The sequence below is a fragment of the Pygocentrus nattereri genome, chromosome 20 (genome assembly GCF_015220715.1).
Source record: "Pygocentrus nattereri isolate fPygNat1 chromosome 20, fPygNat1.pri, whole genome shotgun sequence".
Lineage (NCBI taxonomy): Eukaryota > Metazoa > Chordata > Actinopteri > Characiformes > Serrasalmidae > Pygocentrus > Pygocentrus nattereri.
Window position 1 is genome coordinate 36,959,709 of NC_051230.1, and position 17,500 is coordinate 36,977,208.

At 41.5% G+C, this 17,500-nt stretch overlaps 1 protein-coding gene across 1 annotated transcript in view; it reads left to right on the plus strand.

Moving 5' to 3' along the window:
- Positions 1–14,635, plus strand: part of spef2 (sperm flagellar 2) — a 46,779-nt gene extending 32,144 nt beyond the window's left edge. Inside the window, exons 25-37 of the mRNA XM_037531447.1 lie at positions 1,039–1,122; positions 1,363–1,456; positions 1,884–2,016; positions 8,776–8,901; positions 9,270–9,408; positions 10,030–10,259; positions 11,314–11,420; positions 11,855–12,037; positions 12,183–12,275; positions 12,908–13,078; positions 13,217–13,390; positions 13,607–13,729; positions 13,991–14,635. Coding sequence (XP_037387344.1) covers positions 1,039–1,122; positions 1,363–1,456; positions 1,884–2,016; positions 8,776–8,901; positions 9,270–9,408; positions 10,030–10,259; positions 11,314–11,420; positions 11,855–12,037; positions 12,183–12,275; positions 12,908–13,078; positions 13,217–13,390; positions 13,607–13,729; positions 13,991–14,050 — 1,717 coding nt within the window. The 3' untranslated portion in view covers positions 14,051–14,635. The remainder of the gene's footprint in view (positions 1–1,038; positions 1,123–1,362; positions 1,457–1,883; positions 2,017–8,775; positions 8,902–9,269; positions 9,409–10,029; positions 10,260–11,313; positions 11,421–11,854; positions 12,038–12,182; positions 12,276–12,907; positions 13,079–13,216; positions 13,391–13,606; positions 13,730–13,990) is intronic.
- The last annotated feature ends 2,865 nt before the right edge of the window (positions 14,636–17,500 follow it).

Below are 17,500 nucleotides of genomic sequence, written 5' to 3' on the forward strand. Positions count from 1 at the left end.
TCGGTTTATATCACAATACCTACATTTAGAGCCGGTTATTCATTCAGCCTAATGAGAAACTGTAGAACGGACTCGGTTTATATCACAATACCTACATTTAGAGCCGGTTATTCATTCAGCCTAATGAGAAACTGTAGAACGGACTCGGTTTATATCACAATACCTACATTTAGAGTCGGTTATTCATTCAGCCTAATGAGAAACTGTAGAACGGACTCGGTTTATATCACAATACCTACATTTAGAGTCGGTTATTCATTCAGCCTAATGAGAAACTGTAGAACGGACTCGGTTTATATCACAATACCTACATTTAGAGCCGGTTATTCATTCAGTCTAATGAGAAACTGTAGAACGGACTCGGTTTATATCACAATACCTACATTTAGAGTCGGTTATTCATTCAGCCTAATGAGAAACTGTAGAACGGACTCGGTTTATATCACAATACCTACATTTAGAGTCGGTTATTCATTCAGCCTAATGAGAAACTGTAGAACGGACTCGGTTTATATCACAATACCTACATTTAGAGCCGGTTATTCATTCAGTCTAATGAGAAACTGTAGAACGGACTCGGTTTATATCACAATACCTACATTTAGAGTCGGTTATTCATTCAGTCTAATGAGAAACTGTAGAACGGACTCGGTTTATATCACAATACCTACATTTACAGCTGGTTATTCATTCAGTCTAATGAGAAACTGTAGAACGGACTCGGTTTATATCACAATACCTACATTTAGAGTCGGTTATTCATTCAGCCTAATGAGAAACTGTAGAACGGACTCGGTTTATATCACAATACCTACATTTAGAGCCGGTTATTCATTCAGTCTAACGAGAAACTGTAGAACAGACTCGTTAGTGTTGTGGGTGGAGTCTGGATGGGATAGTCATCATCTCATCTCTATAGTGTCCTCATTAGTGATGTTAAGAATAGAGGAGCTCATAGGGGAAGGTGTGAGGTGGTCTGCAGGGCATTGTTATGAGGTCCTCTAATGCTCAGTTGAGATTGTGTGCATGTTCTTGCAGCCCTTCTGGCTCCGGCCCTTCAGAGAGACTCACAAAGAGTGCTGGGAAAAAAAACACAGAGCCAGAGGTGAAGAAAACCAAAGTGTAAGTGCAAATATATAAACACATATTGTCACTGCCCGAACAGTCCTCTAATATTTATGTATCAAAATGAACAGACCAACATAAATAGTCTAAAACGACTGAGAAATGAATTTTGCTGCATCAGCTTGCGCTGAAAGTTACTATTGTTCTTTATTTCTTCTCTAATGTTATTTCTTTGGCGATATTGAGCTTTTGCACAGCCACAATACAAATTCATATAAATGCTGTGTCTCTGTGCAGAGTTCCTCTGATTGAACGCAGGTCGCCCTCTACTGACCCGCCCAGGCTCCTGCAGGACATCCATCAAACTGCCCTCACTGCCATCACCAACATGGTAACAAACAGAGTTTGAAGCCTCTTTTCTGAAACAGTGTGAAACGCATTCTCTACGTTACGTCATCACGTCCTGGACTTAGGACCAACGTTCACTGCCACCTCTGACGTCTCTGAACACAGCAGTACTGATTACTCGTGTGTGTTCCAGTGTGTAACTGAGGAAGGACTACTGAAAGCAGCGTGTGCTTCCATTACATACAAATTACTAGTAATAAAAACGTGATTTTTCTAGAACGCGGATCATTTTCCCAAATCCAGCGCAGACCCAGAGTTCTTTATACAAGCATGATACCGACTACAGAATGATGCATGACTTCAGAGCTCCATATGGCAACTTAAACATATCATGTGTATGTATGTGTGTATAACTATGATAACGTGTGTGCGTGTGTGTGTGTGTGTGTGTGTGTGTGTGTGTGTGTTAGGCATCAGTAGAGGTTCAGCAGGTGGAGATGGAGGTGAACCAGGAGGTTCAACAGCAACAGATGGAGAGAGAGAAAGCTCTCTCTCAGGCTTCAGCCACACACTCCGCCAAGAAGAAATCAGCCAAGAAGAAAGGTACACACACACACACACACACGCACACACGCACACACGCACACACACACACACACACACACGCACACACGCACACACGCACACACACACACACACACTTCCAGCTGTCATCCAGTAGGGTGCAGTATATTTCAGGTACAGAGCCAATGAAGTGCAGTTAGCATCTAACCAGAAGTGTGAAATACAGTATAATTTACATATGAAGTGCAGAAGGACGGTATAGTGATAAAACAACAGATATAGATAAATAGAATATCCATATTTACAGATTGACTGGACAGTCTACAATGAAGGCAGTAAGTCCTGTGAGAGCAGCATATGTAAAAAGATAAATATGCAGAGTAAACTTTGTGTTGGTGCAAATATGAATAGTGCAGTTATAGACTGCAGATATGAATAGTGCAGTTATAGACTGCAGATATGAATAGTGCAGTTATAGACTGTTCAGATATGAATAGTGCAGTTATAGACTGTGCAAATATGAATAGTGCAGTTATAGACTGTGCAGATATGAATAGTGCAGTTATAGACTGTGCAAATATGAATAGTGCAGTTATAGACTGTGCAAATATGAATAGTGCAGTTATAGACTGTGCAGATATGAATAATGCAGTTATAGACTGTGCAAATATGAATAGTGCAGTTATAGACTGCAGATATGAATAGTGCAGTTATAGACTGCAGATATGAATAGTGCAGTTATAGACTGTGCAGATATGAATAGTGCAGTTATAGACTGCAGATATGAATAGTGCAGTTATAGACTGTGCAGATATGAATAGTGCAGTTATAGACTGTGCAGATATGAATAGTGCAGTTATAGACTGCAGATATGAATAGTGCAGTTATAGACTGTGCAAATATGAATAGTGCAGTTATAGACTGCAGATATGAATAGTGCAGTTATAGACTGTGCAAATATGAATAGTGCAATTATAGACTGCAGATATGAATAGTGCAGTTATAGACTGCAGATATGAATAGTGCAGTTATAGACTGTGCAGATATGAATAGTGCAGTTATAGACTGCAGATATGAATAGTGCAGTTATAGACTGTGCAGATATGAATAGTGCATTTATAGACTGTGCAGATATGAATAGTGCATTTATAGACTGTGCAGATATGAATAGTGCAGTTATAGACTGTGCAAATATGAATAGTGCAGTTATAGACTGCAGATATGAATAGTGCAGTTATAGACTGTGCAGATATGAATAGTGCAGTTATAGACTGCAGATATGAATAGTGCAGTTATAGACTGTGCAGATATGAATAGTGCAGTTATAGACTGCAGATATGAATAGTGCAGTTATAGACTGCAGATATGAATAGTGCAGTTATAGACTGTGCAAATATGAATAGTGCAGTTATAGACTGCAGATATGAATAGTGCAGTTATAGACTGCAGACATGAATAGTGCAGTTATAGACTGTGCAGATATGAATAGTGCAGTTATAGACTGCAGATATGAATAGTGCAGTTATAGACTGTGCAGATATGAATAGTGCATTTATAGACTGTGCAGATATGAATAGTGCAGTTATAGACTGCAGATATGAATAGTGCAGTTATAGACTGCAGATATGAATAGTGCAGTTATAGACTGTGCAAATATGAATAGTGCAGTTATAGACTGCAGATATGAATAGTGCAGTTATAGACTGTGCAGATATGAATAGTGCAGTTACAGACTGCAGATATGAATAGTGCAGTTATAGACTGCAGATATGAATAGTGCAGTTATAGACTGTGCAAATATGAATAGTGCAGTTATAGACTGCAGATATGAATAGTGCAGTTATAGACTGCAGATATGAATAGTGCAGTTATAGACTGTGCAAATATGAATAGTGCAGTTATAGACTGCAGATATGAATAGTGCAGTTAGACTGCAGATATGAATAGTGCAGTTATAGACTGTGCAAATATGAATAGTGCAGTTATAGACTGCAGATATGAATAGTGCAGTTATAGACTGCAGATATGAATAGTGCAGTTATAGACTGTGCAAATATGAATAGTGCAGTTATAGACTGCAGATATGAATAGTGCAGTTAGACTGCAGATATGAATAGTGCAGTTATAGACTGTGCAGATATGAATAGTGCAGTTATAGACTGCAGATATGAATAGTGCAGTTATAGACTGTGCAAATATGAATAGTGCAGTTATAGACTGCAGTTATGAATAGTGCAGTTATAGACTGCAGATATGAATAGTGCAGTTATAGACTGTGCAAATATGAATAGTGCAGTTATAGACTGCAGATATGAATAGTGCAGTTATAGACTGCAGATATGAATAGTGCAGTTATAGACTGTGCAGATATGAATAGTGCAGTTATAGACTGCAGATATGAATAGTGCAGTTATAGACTGTGCAGATATGAATAGTGCATTTATAGACTGTGCAGATATGAATAGTGCAGTTATAGACTGCAGATATGAATAGTGCAGTTATAGACTGCAGATATGAATAGTGCAGTTATAGACTGTGCAAATATGAATAGTGCAGTTATAGACTGTGCAAATATGAATAGTGCAGTTATAGACTGCAGATATGAATAGTGCAGTTAGACTGCAGATATGAATAGTGCAGTTATAGACTGTGCAAATATGAATAGTGCAGTTATAGACTGCAGATATGAATAGTGCAGTTATAGACTGCAGATATGAATAGTGCAGTTATAGACTGTGCAAATATGAATAGTGCAGTTATAGACTGCAGATATGAATAGTGCAGTTATAGACTGCAGATATGAATAGTGCAGTTATAGACTGTGCAGATATGAATAGTGCAGTTATAGACTGCAGATATGAATAGTGCAGTTATAGACTGTGCAGATATGAATAGTGCATTTATAGACTGTGCAGATATGAATAGTGCAGTTATAGACTGCAGATATGAATAGTGCAGTTATAGACTGCAGATATGAATAGTGCAGTTATAGACTGTGCAAATATGAATAGTGCAGTTATAGACTGCAGATATGAATAGTGCAGTTATAGACTGTGCAGATATGAATAGTGCAGTTACAGACTGCAGATATGAATAGTGCAGTTATAGACTGCAGATATGAATAGTGCAGTTATAGACTGTGCAAATATGAATAGTGCAGTTATAGACTGCAGATATGAATAGTGCAGTTATAGACTGCAGGTATGAATAGTGCAGTTATAGACTGTGCAAATATGAATAGTGCAGTTATAGACTGCAGATATGAATAGTGCAGTTATAGACTGTGCAAATATGAATAGTGCAGTTATAGACTGCAGATATAAATAGTGCAGTTATAGACTGCAGATATGAATAGTGCAGTTATAGACTGTGCAAATATGAATAGTGCAGTTATAGACTGCAGATATGAATAGTGCAGTTATAGACTGTGCAGATATGAATAGTGCAGTTACAGACTGCAGATATGAATAGTGCAGTTATAGACTGCAGATATGAATAGTGCAGTTATAGACTGTGCAAATATGAATAGTGCAGTTATAGACTGCAGATATGAATAGTGCAGTTATAGACTGTGCAATATGAATAGTGCAGTTATAGACTGCAGATATAATAGTGCAGTTATAGACTGCAGATATGAATAGTGCAGTTATAGACTGTGCAGATATGAATAGTGCAGTTATAGACTGCAGATATGAATAGTGCAGTTATAGACTGTGCAGATATGAATAGTGCAGTTATAGACTGTGCAAATATGAATAGTGCAGTTATAGACTGCAGATATGAATAGTGCAGTTATAGACTGCAGATATGAATAGTGCAGTTATAGACTGTGCAAATATGAATAGTGCAGTTATAGACTGCAGATATGAATAGTGCAGTTAGACTGCAGATATGAATAGTGCAGTTATAGACTGTGCAAATATGAATAGTGCAGTTATAGACTGCAGATATGAATAGTGCAGTTAGACTGCAGATATGAATAGTGCAGTTATAGACTGTGCAAATATGAATAGTGCAGTTATAGACTGCAGATATGAATAGTGCAGTATAGACTGCAGATATGAATAGTGCAGTTATAGACTGTGCAAATATGAATAGTGCAGTTATAGACTGCAGATATGATAGTGCAGTTAGACTGCAGATATGAATAGTGCAGTTATAGACTGTGCAGATATGAATAGTGCAGTTATAGACTGCAGATATGAATAGTGCAGTTATAGACTGTGCAAATATGAATAGTGCAGTTATAGACTGCAGATATGAATAGTGCAGTTATAGACTGCAGATATGAATAGTGCAGTTATAGACTGTGCAGATATGAATAGTGCAGTTATAGACTGCAGATATGAATAGTGCAGTTATAGACTGTGCAGATATGAATAGTGCAGTTATAGACTGTGCAGATATGAATAGTGCAGTTATAGACTGCAGATATGAATAGTGCAGTTATAGACTGCAGATATGAATAGTGCAGTTATAGACTGTGCAAATATGAATAGTGCAGTTATAGACTGCAGATATGAATAGTGCAGTTAGACTGCAGATATGAATAGTGCAGTTATAGACTGTGCAAATATGAATAGTGCAGTTATAGACTGCAGATATGAATAGTGCAGTTATAGACTGCAGATATGAATAGTGCAGTTATAGACTGTGCAAATATGAATAGTGCAGTTATAGACTGCAGATATGAATAGTGCAGTTATAGACTGCAGATATGAATAGTGCAGTTATAGACTGTGCAGATATGAATAGTGCAGTTATAGACTGCAGATATGAATAGTGCAGTTATAGACTGTGCAGATATGAATAGTGCATTTATAGACTGTGCAGATATGAATAGTGCAGTTATAGACTGCAGATATGAATAGTGCAGTTATAGACTGCAGATATGAATAGTGCAGTTATAGACTGTGCAAATATGAATAGTGCAGTTATAGACTGCAGATATGAATAGTGCAGTTATAGACTGTGCAGATATGAATAGTGCAGTTACAGACTGCAGATATGAATAGTGCAGTTATAGACTGCAGATATGAATAGTGCAGTTATAGACTGTGCAAATATGAATAGTGCAGTTATAGACTGCAGATATGAATAGTACAGTTATAGACTGCAGATATTAATAGTGCAGTTATAGACTGTGCAAATATGAATAGTGCAGTTATAGACTGCAGATATGAATAGTGCAGTTATAGACTGTGCAAATATGAATAGTGCAGTTATAGACTGTGCAAATATGAATAGTGCAGTTATAGACTGCAGATATGAATAGTGCAGTTATAGACTGTGCAAATATGAATAGTGCAGTTATAGACTGCAGATATGAATAGTGCAGTTATAGACTGTGCAGATATGAATAGTGCAGTTACAGACTGCAGATATGAATAGTGCAGTTATAGACTGCAGATATGAATAGTGCAGTTATAGACTGTGCAAATATGAATAGTGCAGTTATAGACTGCAGATATGAATAGTGCAGTTATAGACTGCAGATATGAATAGTGCAGTTATAGACTGTGCAAATATGAATAGTGCAGTTATAGACTGCAGATATGAATAGTGCAGTTAGACTGCAGATATGAATAGTGCAGTTATAGACTGTGCAAATATGAATAGTGCAGTTATAGACTGCAGATATGAATAGTGCAGTTATAGACTGTGCAAATATGAATAGTGCAGTTATAGACTGCAGATATGAATAGTGCAGTTATAGACTGTGCAGATATGAATAGTGCAGTTATAGACTGTGCAAATATGAATAGTGCAGTTATAGACTGCAGATATGAATAGTGCAGTTATAGACTGCAGATATGAATAGTGCAGTTATAGACTGTGCAAATATGAATAGTGCAGTTATAGACTGCAGATATGAATAGTGCAGTTAGACTGCAGATATGAATAGTGCAGTTATAGACTGTGCAAATATGAATAGTGCAGTTATAGACTGCAGATATGAATAGTGCAGTTATAGACTGTGCAAATATGAATAGTGCAGTTATAGACTGCAGATATGAATAGTGCAGTTATAGACTGTGCAGATATGAATAGTGCAAAAACAGTGCAGTGAGCACAGAGAGCGGTTAAGGTGGCCGTGTCAAGTTCAGCAGTTAAGGTGATGCTGTGATGGTCAGCGGGGTCACACCCTCAGGGAAGAAGCTCTTCCTGAGCTTGCTGGTGCGGGAGCGGAGGCTCCTGTAATGCCTGACAGATGGTGGGAGGGTAAATAGTCTGTGGTTAGGATGAGAAGAAAAGGCCATCGGAGTCCAGAACCTGATTTCAGGGCCGTGCAGGGCCTCCCTGGTTCCTCACATGGCATTTCAGTGAATAGCGAATAATCTGAGTAATACTCTGTGTGATTCAGCAGGTCAGCTACTCTTATTATGTAAAACACCCAAAGACATTCTTACTTTGCTACTTCACTTTTTTAATTTTATACAATAACAAATAGTAGACTGGACTGATTGGTCAGTTTTAGCCTAAAGCTCCACAATAACAGCTGTAGTTTGTGTGTGTGTGTGTTGTGCATGTGTTGTGCGTGTGTGTTTGTTGTGTGTGTTGTGCGTGTGTGTGTTTGTTGTGTGTGTGTGTGTGTGTTGTGCATGTGTGTGTGTGTTGTGCGTGTGTGTGTTGTGCGTGCGTGTGTGTTGTGCGTGCGTGTGTGTGTGTTGTGCGTGTGCGTGCGTGTGTGTGTTGTGCGTGTGCGTGCGTGTGTGTTGTGCGTGCGTGTGTGTGTGTGCGTGCGTGTGTGTGTTGTGCGTGTGCGTGCGTGTGTGTGCGTGCGTGTGTGTGCTAAAGGCCCCTCGTCCCCGACCCAGGAGCCCACCCCTCCCCCTCTGATAGAGGAGAGCCTGGAGGAGGTGCAGGGGAGAGCAGTGAGGAGCAGAATCAGACAGGAGTACAGCAGAGCACTGCAGCATGAAGGTACTGACAGACACACACATGCGTCCTCAGGCGCTTTACAGGAGCTCACCTCATAATACAGGCTTACTTAATGTCAGTGGAGCTGGAGTTTTCAGGTTATGGGGAATATTAATAAGGTGTGTTTGTGTGACCGCTACAACATGCAAGGAACTATTGTAATAATAATGTGACCATTTATGGTGCGTATATATGCAAATATGTATATGTAACAATAACAGATATTCTATATGTGTAATATATAGATAGACACTAAGATACTGTTAGTACCATATAAATATAGATGCACTTATCTATTTGGATTTATCTATATTTTTTAAAAAGTACACACATATATGTCAGCATTGCTCTGTGTGTGTGTGTGTGTGTAGAGGGTGCGGCGAGGCAGCGTTTGGAGCTGGTGAAGCTTCACGCTTTGTCCGTCGTCCACAGCGTCCAGCACAGAGCAGAACAGACCCACACAGACATGCAGGAGTGGCTGGACCAACGCTTCACCTCCGAGATGGACAGGTCAGAAAACACAGATGGAGATGAGGACACAGAGAAAAATGCTGTTTACTGCTGGTTCCGGCTGGTCAGAGTCCAGATTTAAACCCTGGTCTTGGTCTGCCAGTAAACTCTAACCAGCTCTGCAGTGTCTCCGCTGTGGCGCCGTCAGTGCTGAGCGGATCGTTACTGACTCGTCTTCCTGTAGACGACTGTCTGAACGTTCACACTGAGCTACACTGTAAAACTCTCCCTTTTTGTTTGATGACCACTAAAAGCTTGATGTTTATCCATGTTTGGGGTCAGCCCAGTTGGTACGGTGGGAGTGTTGAGGTAGTTTTGGTCCTGAAACCCATAAAACAACCTCAAAACCCCTTTAATCCCAATTTTACTCCATATACTGCTCTTTACGCCAACTAGAGGAGCAGCGAACATCACTACACATTTATTATTACACATAAACAATGACTTTGATCTTCAGACGCCTTCAGTATAAACACATCAATACAGTTCATTAATACTCAGCTGGACACAGGGGGTCACGTCTCCACCGTGACGGTTAAACCACGGCTTTAGATCTCAGGAGAGGAATCGAGGCTCAGAGGGCGTGTGTGTGTGTGTGTGTGTGTGTGTGTGTGTGTGCAGTATACAGCAGTTGTCGGGGGTGGTTCAGCACCACATTGAGAACAGTCTGAAGATCCCTCACCAGCTGGTGCTGGACTGCACCGACTTCTTCATAGACGGAGAGACGCGGGTGTTACCCACTACGCCCACTCCGCCCCGCCCACCACCGCTGGAACGGACCAATCACAGGACTCTCTCCATCCTGCAGCTGCACGGTCTGCGTGCCCAGCTGCACAAGATCGCCCCCACAGGTCTGGAGAAGCTCCTAACATTGAGCACATTTACGTTACAGCAATCTAACGGTTCTCTAATCTTGAGAACCATTTGTCTCTGTGTTCTGCACACTGTGGAATTAGACCTCCGCATTTAACCCGTCCGTGCAGTGAAACACCCACATACACTAGGGGGCAGTGAGAACACTTGCCCGGAGCGGTGGGCAGCCCTATCCACAGCGCCCGGGGAGCAGTTGGGGGTTAGGCGTCTTGCTCAAGGGCACTTCAGTCATGGACTGTCGGCTCTGGGTATCGAACCAGCGACCTTCCGGTTCCCTGACCTCCAGCCCACGACTGCCCCCCTAAGACGTGACGTAAAGTAAAACTCATGCACCACTTTACCTGAAAATATGAAGACTCATCATCTAGAAGATGAACAATATTTAAATCCTTCATTTTGCTGAGAGTGTAGTCAGTTTAGCATCACTCCAAACTAAATTTGCATATTTACAGTTAAATTTGCATATTTACATATTTACAGTAAAGCCAGCCTTACAATTAATACAGGAAAAATTACATAACTTTATATATGTGTTTATATTTATATGATCTGTAATTAAAACCATTTAACCGTTTTCTTTGTTTATTTATTTAAATGTTAACACATCGTGTTTTTTAAAGGCTCTTAATGTCTGAACTTTCGATGAAATTTGGATGTAAATACTTTGTCCCCACTTTTCCTGCAGTGATGGGCGTGTCAGTGAAAAGGTTTTATTCATTATTTCTTTAATCACCTGAGATCAGATTTAACACACTAACACTGTCCTGCCTGTAGAGTTAGATCACTCACAGGCAACCAAACCTCTGTGTGTTGTGACATCACAACCACAACTTTCTGGCTGTCCGGTAAACTTCTTTCAGGCGTTGAGCCTCAAACCAGAAAAGGTGGATATTCTGATCTTCTTAGTGAAAAGAAGAAGAAGAAGGCCAATTAAAATAATCACAGTTTAAATCAGTGCGAACAATCGTAATTAGACACTTTCCCCAAACCGTTCAGCCGTACGACTTTAATCTGTGTTCTTGCTCTGCGTAGGTCAGGTGTCCAGTACCGAGCTCTGTAAGGTTCTGCAGGAGCTGACCTCACTCACTATGGGCTCTGATGCTCTGCCTGAAGCCTGGATGAACCTCACAGACTCACAGGTGACCTCGCGCACCATACCACTGCGAAAAACATCACCCCACCACAATCCCCCTTACTCCAAATTGATCAGGTGTCTGACGTTTAGCACTGGAGCTAACAGGTAATGGAAGCTTATAGCCCACCAATTAGCATGGTGCTAACAGTGTTAACTCATCCCTCTCTCAAACATGCAAGTGGAGGTGACTTCCTGTTCAGCAGCTTCTTATTGAAGCATCTGTTCCACCTTAAATGGCCACAGTGTAACTGCTGCACGCATTTAAGGTGGAATGGAACATTCATATTTTGCCTTCCTGAAACCTGGAATTTCGTCTGCGCTTTAGTCCATGTTTACAGATATCAGTGTGTCAGTGGTGTTTCATGATGTGGTGTGTGTGTGTGCGTGCGTGCGTGTGCGTGCGTGCGTGCGTGCGCGTGTGCGCGTGTGTGTGTGTAGGTCCAGGAGCTGGTGTGTGTGCTGTCTCAGGACCGTGAGGTGGTGGACTGGCGTCAGTTTTTACTGAGTGCGGCTCAGCCGTGGCCTTTACCCTCTCAGAACCAACTGCTGAGAACACTCACACGCTTCCGAGAGGAAGACACCGCAGCCAGCGGAGTCCTTACACTGGAGCAATACCGACAGGTACAAACACTCAGAGGGGTCAGCATCAGACACTGGAGGACCTCTAGGAATAGCCTGTAACGTGGTGTTAAGCGCTGCTGTGATCGGCAGGGTGAGTGGGTCAGTGGGAGTTGTGTGTAATTGGGAATTGTGTGTGGTTGCGCAGGTTGAGTTGTGGTTTTCCAGCCAGGCAGATGTTCCTGTTCCCGAAGATCCCACTGAACCTCTGCCATACGACCGGCTGGCCAACCTCAAGGAGGTACTGCATAGTCTGTGTGTGCAGATATGTTATGATAGTCTTACTCGTGGTGGTAATACTCATGGAGGAATTGTTGAGGAGAAATCTCAGGAACACTCAGTGGCATGACCACCATGTGAACAGGTCATGGGAGATGGTCTGATGATTTGTCCGGCTAGTCGGGTTCAGACAGGGTCATTATGGCATGTGTAATGTCAATCAGCTGTAATGATAACATGATATTACTTGACATAAACTCATATGATGATTTCTGTTACTATTATCCCTGTACTACAGTTCCCAGCATGCACTGCAACATCATGTGTGTTCCCACCCCCTTCCCAACAAACCTACTGTACACTGGGGGCATTTAAAGAGGTTTAACAGATTTGTGCAGCTAGTGTAGTCTGTTTAATATAAAACAATGCGGTTTATTAAAAATGATTTTTAATCATTCAAGTATTCAGTGCCTGTTTTTGCCTTTGTAGTTTTGACATATTTTTAATAAACAATGGCCTGTTGGGTTCATGGAGAAATGTCAAGTAAAGATAAAGCACAGATTTGTTGATTTTGTTGAGAGCTGGGTTCCTGTAAAGTGTAACTGACCTCTTTTACCTCTACGTGTTTTATTTATGTGTTTTGCGCATGGGCAGTTTTTCTTTGCGCTGTTTGCGGACGCTGCTTCGTCCACGGCTGTTCTGGACTATCTGACCATGCTGCTGTACTTCTGCTGCCATCCTGATCCAGGACAGGGCTTCACCAGAGCCCTCAGCATAGTGACCCAGCACAAACATCAGTACCGACACCCCAGCCCCCTGCTGCAGGTACCCTACATTTAATCAGATGTTAACCACTAATAAATAACAGCATCACTAAACCTCTACACATTAACCAACACCACTAGTTATAGCTCAGCTAACGACTCCAAACCACCCAGCAGTAATCAGCCTCTGTTTCTGTAGTCACTGCCCTACATGGATGGTGCTGAGGAGTGTGAAGCTGAGGAAGAGGACGAGTCTGTGCATAAAGATGATGGCGTGACAGTGGAGGAGATTTTCAGAGTTCTGAGCCACGGAGGAAAACGAGTGACATCACATCACCGCATAGAGTCTAACAGCAGAGAGGAGTTACAGCAGGTACACATTCATAATCCAGCTATACTCACTGACCCAAAGGTTACCATTACAACCTGACTTGAGCCCAAAAAATTCAGTCTGAACCGACTGTAGCCCCACGACGTTCGGTCTGAACCGACTGTAGCCCCACGACATTCGGTCTGAACCGACTGTAGCTGATGCTTCAGTGTCTTTGGGATGTGGCGAAGGTCTTTAAGTGGCTGATTTTGTGTTTAGGATCTGGTGAAGGTCTTTAAGGAGCTGGGCTTTGATGCAGGAGAAAAGATTCCATTCTCAATGCTATCCCAGCATCCTTTCCTGCAAGATCTGATGGAAGGCTCTTCACAGTATCTGCTAGCAGTGAGTGTTGTAACACGCAGACTCTTGAAAGTGAGACACAAACACAGTTCTTACATAAAAATGAATGAAAAATTAGTTAACTGTTTTTTATGCTACATTAATAATAATTGTAAGTTCTTTTAGAGTGAAGCGTTTTGTGGTGTGATGCAGCTGAATGAGTTTGAGTATTGTTTACTTTTTGGAATAAGGCATCTGAATTTTGGTGTTTTGATTGATCGAATATTTTTGTAAAACGTTTGTGTTGCTGCTGTTTTCCTGCAGGACATTCACAGAGTTCTACACGTCCCGAAGAGTGACGGAGAACCTTCAACCTTCACATAAACTGGTTCTAGCTTGTACTAATAAAGACACAGTAAAGTAAAGCCAAATACTGAACATGCAGGTAGTACTGATCTTTATACACGAATACTGTCTGTACTCTACATTCCTGTAATCTAAAATAGAAATCTATATAAAATCTAAATACACAATCTTTCCTGCGTTCTGATCTGGGCTGTAGTTGCTGTATTGTAAAGTGTAAGATGAATGCTGTTACTGTTAGCACGGATTATTCATCTGGTTTTAACTGGCAACATTAGCCTCATCACTGTGTTTAATGTTGAAATTATCTTTATGATAAAGTGTAATGAAATAAATGAATTACAGTCAAAGAAAAATGGTATACACTTGTTTAATAACACTATCCGCTATCAAATTCATTATCCGTGACATCAGCATCAGGAAACGTACCCCGTCCTGTAATTTCCACGGGTCATTATCGGTCCTCTGGCCCGTTTCCCCTGATTTAATGGAGGACAGAGTGTAGATCCAGTCCACACAGCAGCTTAGACTGATAGTGTTGGGTGACTTTATCAACGCTAGAAAGAGTTTAAACGAGTGATTAACGTGAAACAGTGAAACCGTCTAAATAAATAAACGGGGAAAACAGAAGACCAGGATTCAGGGGTCAGAGTCCAACTGTAAATTCACTTGAAGAATCCTGTCGGCGTCCCAGGCAAACAAAGAGGATTCATTCAAAAACAAGTGAACTGGAGATGAAACGTGCTGCCTGTTCCAGGACGGGCTTTAACTGCTCTCATCCACTTACCCTCCCCATAATGAAGCTTCCCTGCATCATCCTTTCCATGACAGTAGGCAACAATGTGGTCTTTCACCTGCAGCTCCTTCCCCACGCCCTGATCTTCATAGCCGAATTTAGCAGTAACAGTGTTGTACAGCTTCCGTGTCTCCTTGTCAAATTTGTGTTCAATCACATGACCATTGGTGAGGACGAACCTGTCAAACAGCAGGGATCCGGTTCCTCTTGGAGAACCTTCTACACAGACCAGGCAGACAGAGTCAGACACCTTCGTTAGGAGTTTCACCGTCTTCATCTCAGAGAAGCTGTGAGCACTTTTATTGTACTTCTGGCTTAAGAACGTCTGCACTGCGGCGTCAGTGAGACTCTCTCGCTGCTTCAGCTGCTCCAACAAACAACCAAACTCAGTGAGCAGAATGTCCTCAGCCCCTGAGGTCTTCATAATATTACAGCCAGCATCTTCATAATATTACATCTTCAGCATGTAAGTAGTAATTGTCTTATTGAATAGAATCAAAACATTTGAAAGCAAATGTGACACATTTGTAATGTGGCTTACAAAGGAACTGGCTCTATGCATCTAAGGGACAAATGTACATTATACGTTGTTTATGAACTTCTGCACTGTTAACATTATCACAGGTCAGTCACACCCCTTCAATCAGTCACTGTTTTTTCTAATGACCTTCAGATTTGTGAATTGAAGGAATTCTGATAAATGAATTTCTACAGGATGCTGCCTAAAGGAACGCCATCCTGTCAGGTGTGATACCCGTCCTCGCCACCAGAGGTCAGCATCACCCAAATACTGACATTCTCCCTCGTTGCACCCTGACCCCTCACCTGAAGCTCATTTCACCTGAAGTACTGCAGGTCTATCTGCATACTGAGCCTTGTCGCCTCATTGTTGATGGTTTGGATTGCCTCAACCCTTTTCTGTGCTGTTTGACTCTTCTGGATCTCCCTTTGGTGCTTTTGCTGGTTTTGGATTTTTCTAGTGTTTTGACCTTTCAACTGTGTTTGACTTTGACACTGGTTTTTGTGTTTTTGGATTAAATGGGAATATGGATTCCAATCAGCCTGGAGAGTCTTCCTCACACACCCCCTCACACACACACACATCTGTGGGCCTCACATGATGCCCACAGATGCCCAATGGCATGCAGATCTGGAGGCAGTGCAGACCAATAGGGTGTAGATCTGAGGAAAAATGCAATAAAACAGTGATAACCTGATTGTTATGTCTGGCAATTAAAAGATCTGCTGTTTGTGCTGTCAACATTTAACCTGCTATAAAACTATTTAGAAAAGAAAAGAATAAAGGAAGAAAAGTAGATGATATTCCTGCATAAGGAAGCTGAGCTAGAGACAGTGTGGCTAGTAAAAACTTGCCTGCTTTCCACTTGGGCAGCACCTATGCTGATGTGAGGTATTTGCTGTGGATTGGATAGCAATTAAAATGCAAGGTCAATAGGGAGTAGATCTGGAGACAGTATAGACCAATAGGGAATAGATCTGGAGACATTACAGACCATTAGGGAGTAGATCTGGAGACATTACAGACCAATAGGAAGTAGATCTGAAGACAGTACAGACCAATAGGGAGTAGATCTGGAGACAGTACAGACCAGCAGAGTTGATCTGGAGACACTACAGACCAGCAGAGTTGATCTGGAGACAGTACAGACCAGCAGAGTTGATCTGGAGACAGTACAGACCACTAGGGAGTAGATCTGGAGACAGTACAGACCAATAGAGTGTAGATCTGGAGACAGTACAGACCAAAAGGGAGTAGATCTGAAGACAGTACAGACCAATAGAGAGTAGATCTGGAGACAGTACAGACCAGCAGAGTTGATCTGGAGACAGTACAGACCAATAGAGTGTAGATCTGGAGACAGTACAGACGAGCAGAGTTGATCTGGAGACAGTACAGACAAGCAGAGTTGATCTGGAGACAGTACAGACCACTAGTGAGTAGATCTGGAGACAGTACAGACCAATAGAGAGTAGATCTGGAGACAGTACAGACCAGCAGAGTATATCTGGAGACAGTACAGACCACTAGGGAGTAGATCTGGAGACAGTACAGACCAATAGGGAGTAGATCTGGAGACATTACAGACCAATAGGGAGTAGATCTGGAGACAGTACAGACCAATAGAGAGTAGATCTGGAGAAAGTACAGACCAGCAGAGTTGATCTGGAGACAGTACAGACCACTAGTGAGTAGATCTGGAGACAGTACAGACCAATAGAGAGTAGATCTGGAGACAGTACAGACCAGCAGAGTTGATCTGGAGACAGTACAGACCAGCAGAGTTGATCTGGAGACAGTACAGACCACTAGTGAAATACATCTGGAGACAGTACAGACCAATAGAGAGTAGATCTGGAGACAGTACAGACCAATAGAGAGTAGATCTGGAGACAGTGCAGACCAGCAGAGTAGATCTGGAGACAGTACAGACCACTAGGGAGTAGATCTGGAGACAGTACAGACCACTAGGGAGTAGATCTGGAGACAGAACAGACCAATAGGGAGTAGATCTGGAGACATTACAGACCAATAGGGAGTAGATCTGGAGACATTACAGACCAATAGGAAGTAGATCTGGAGACAGTACAGACCAATAGAGAGTAGATCTGGAGACATTACAGACCATTAGGGAGTAGATCTGGAGACATTACAG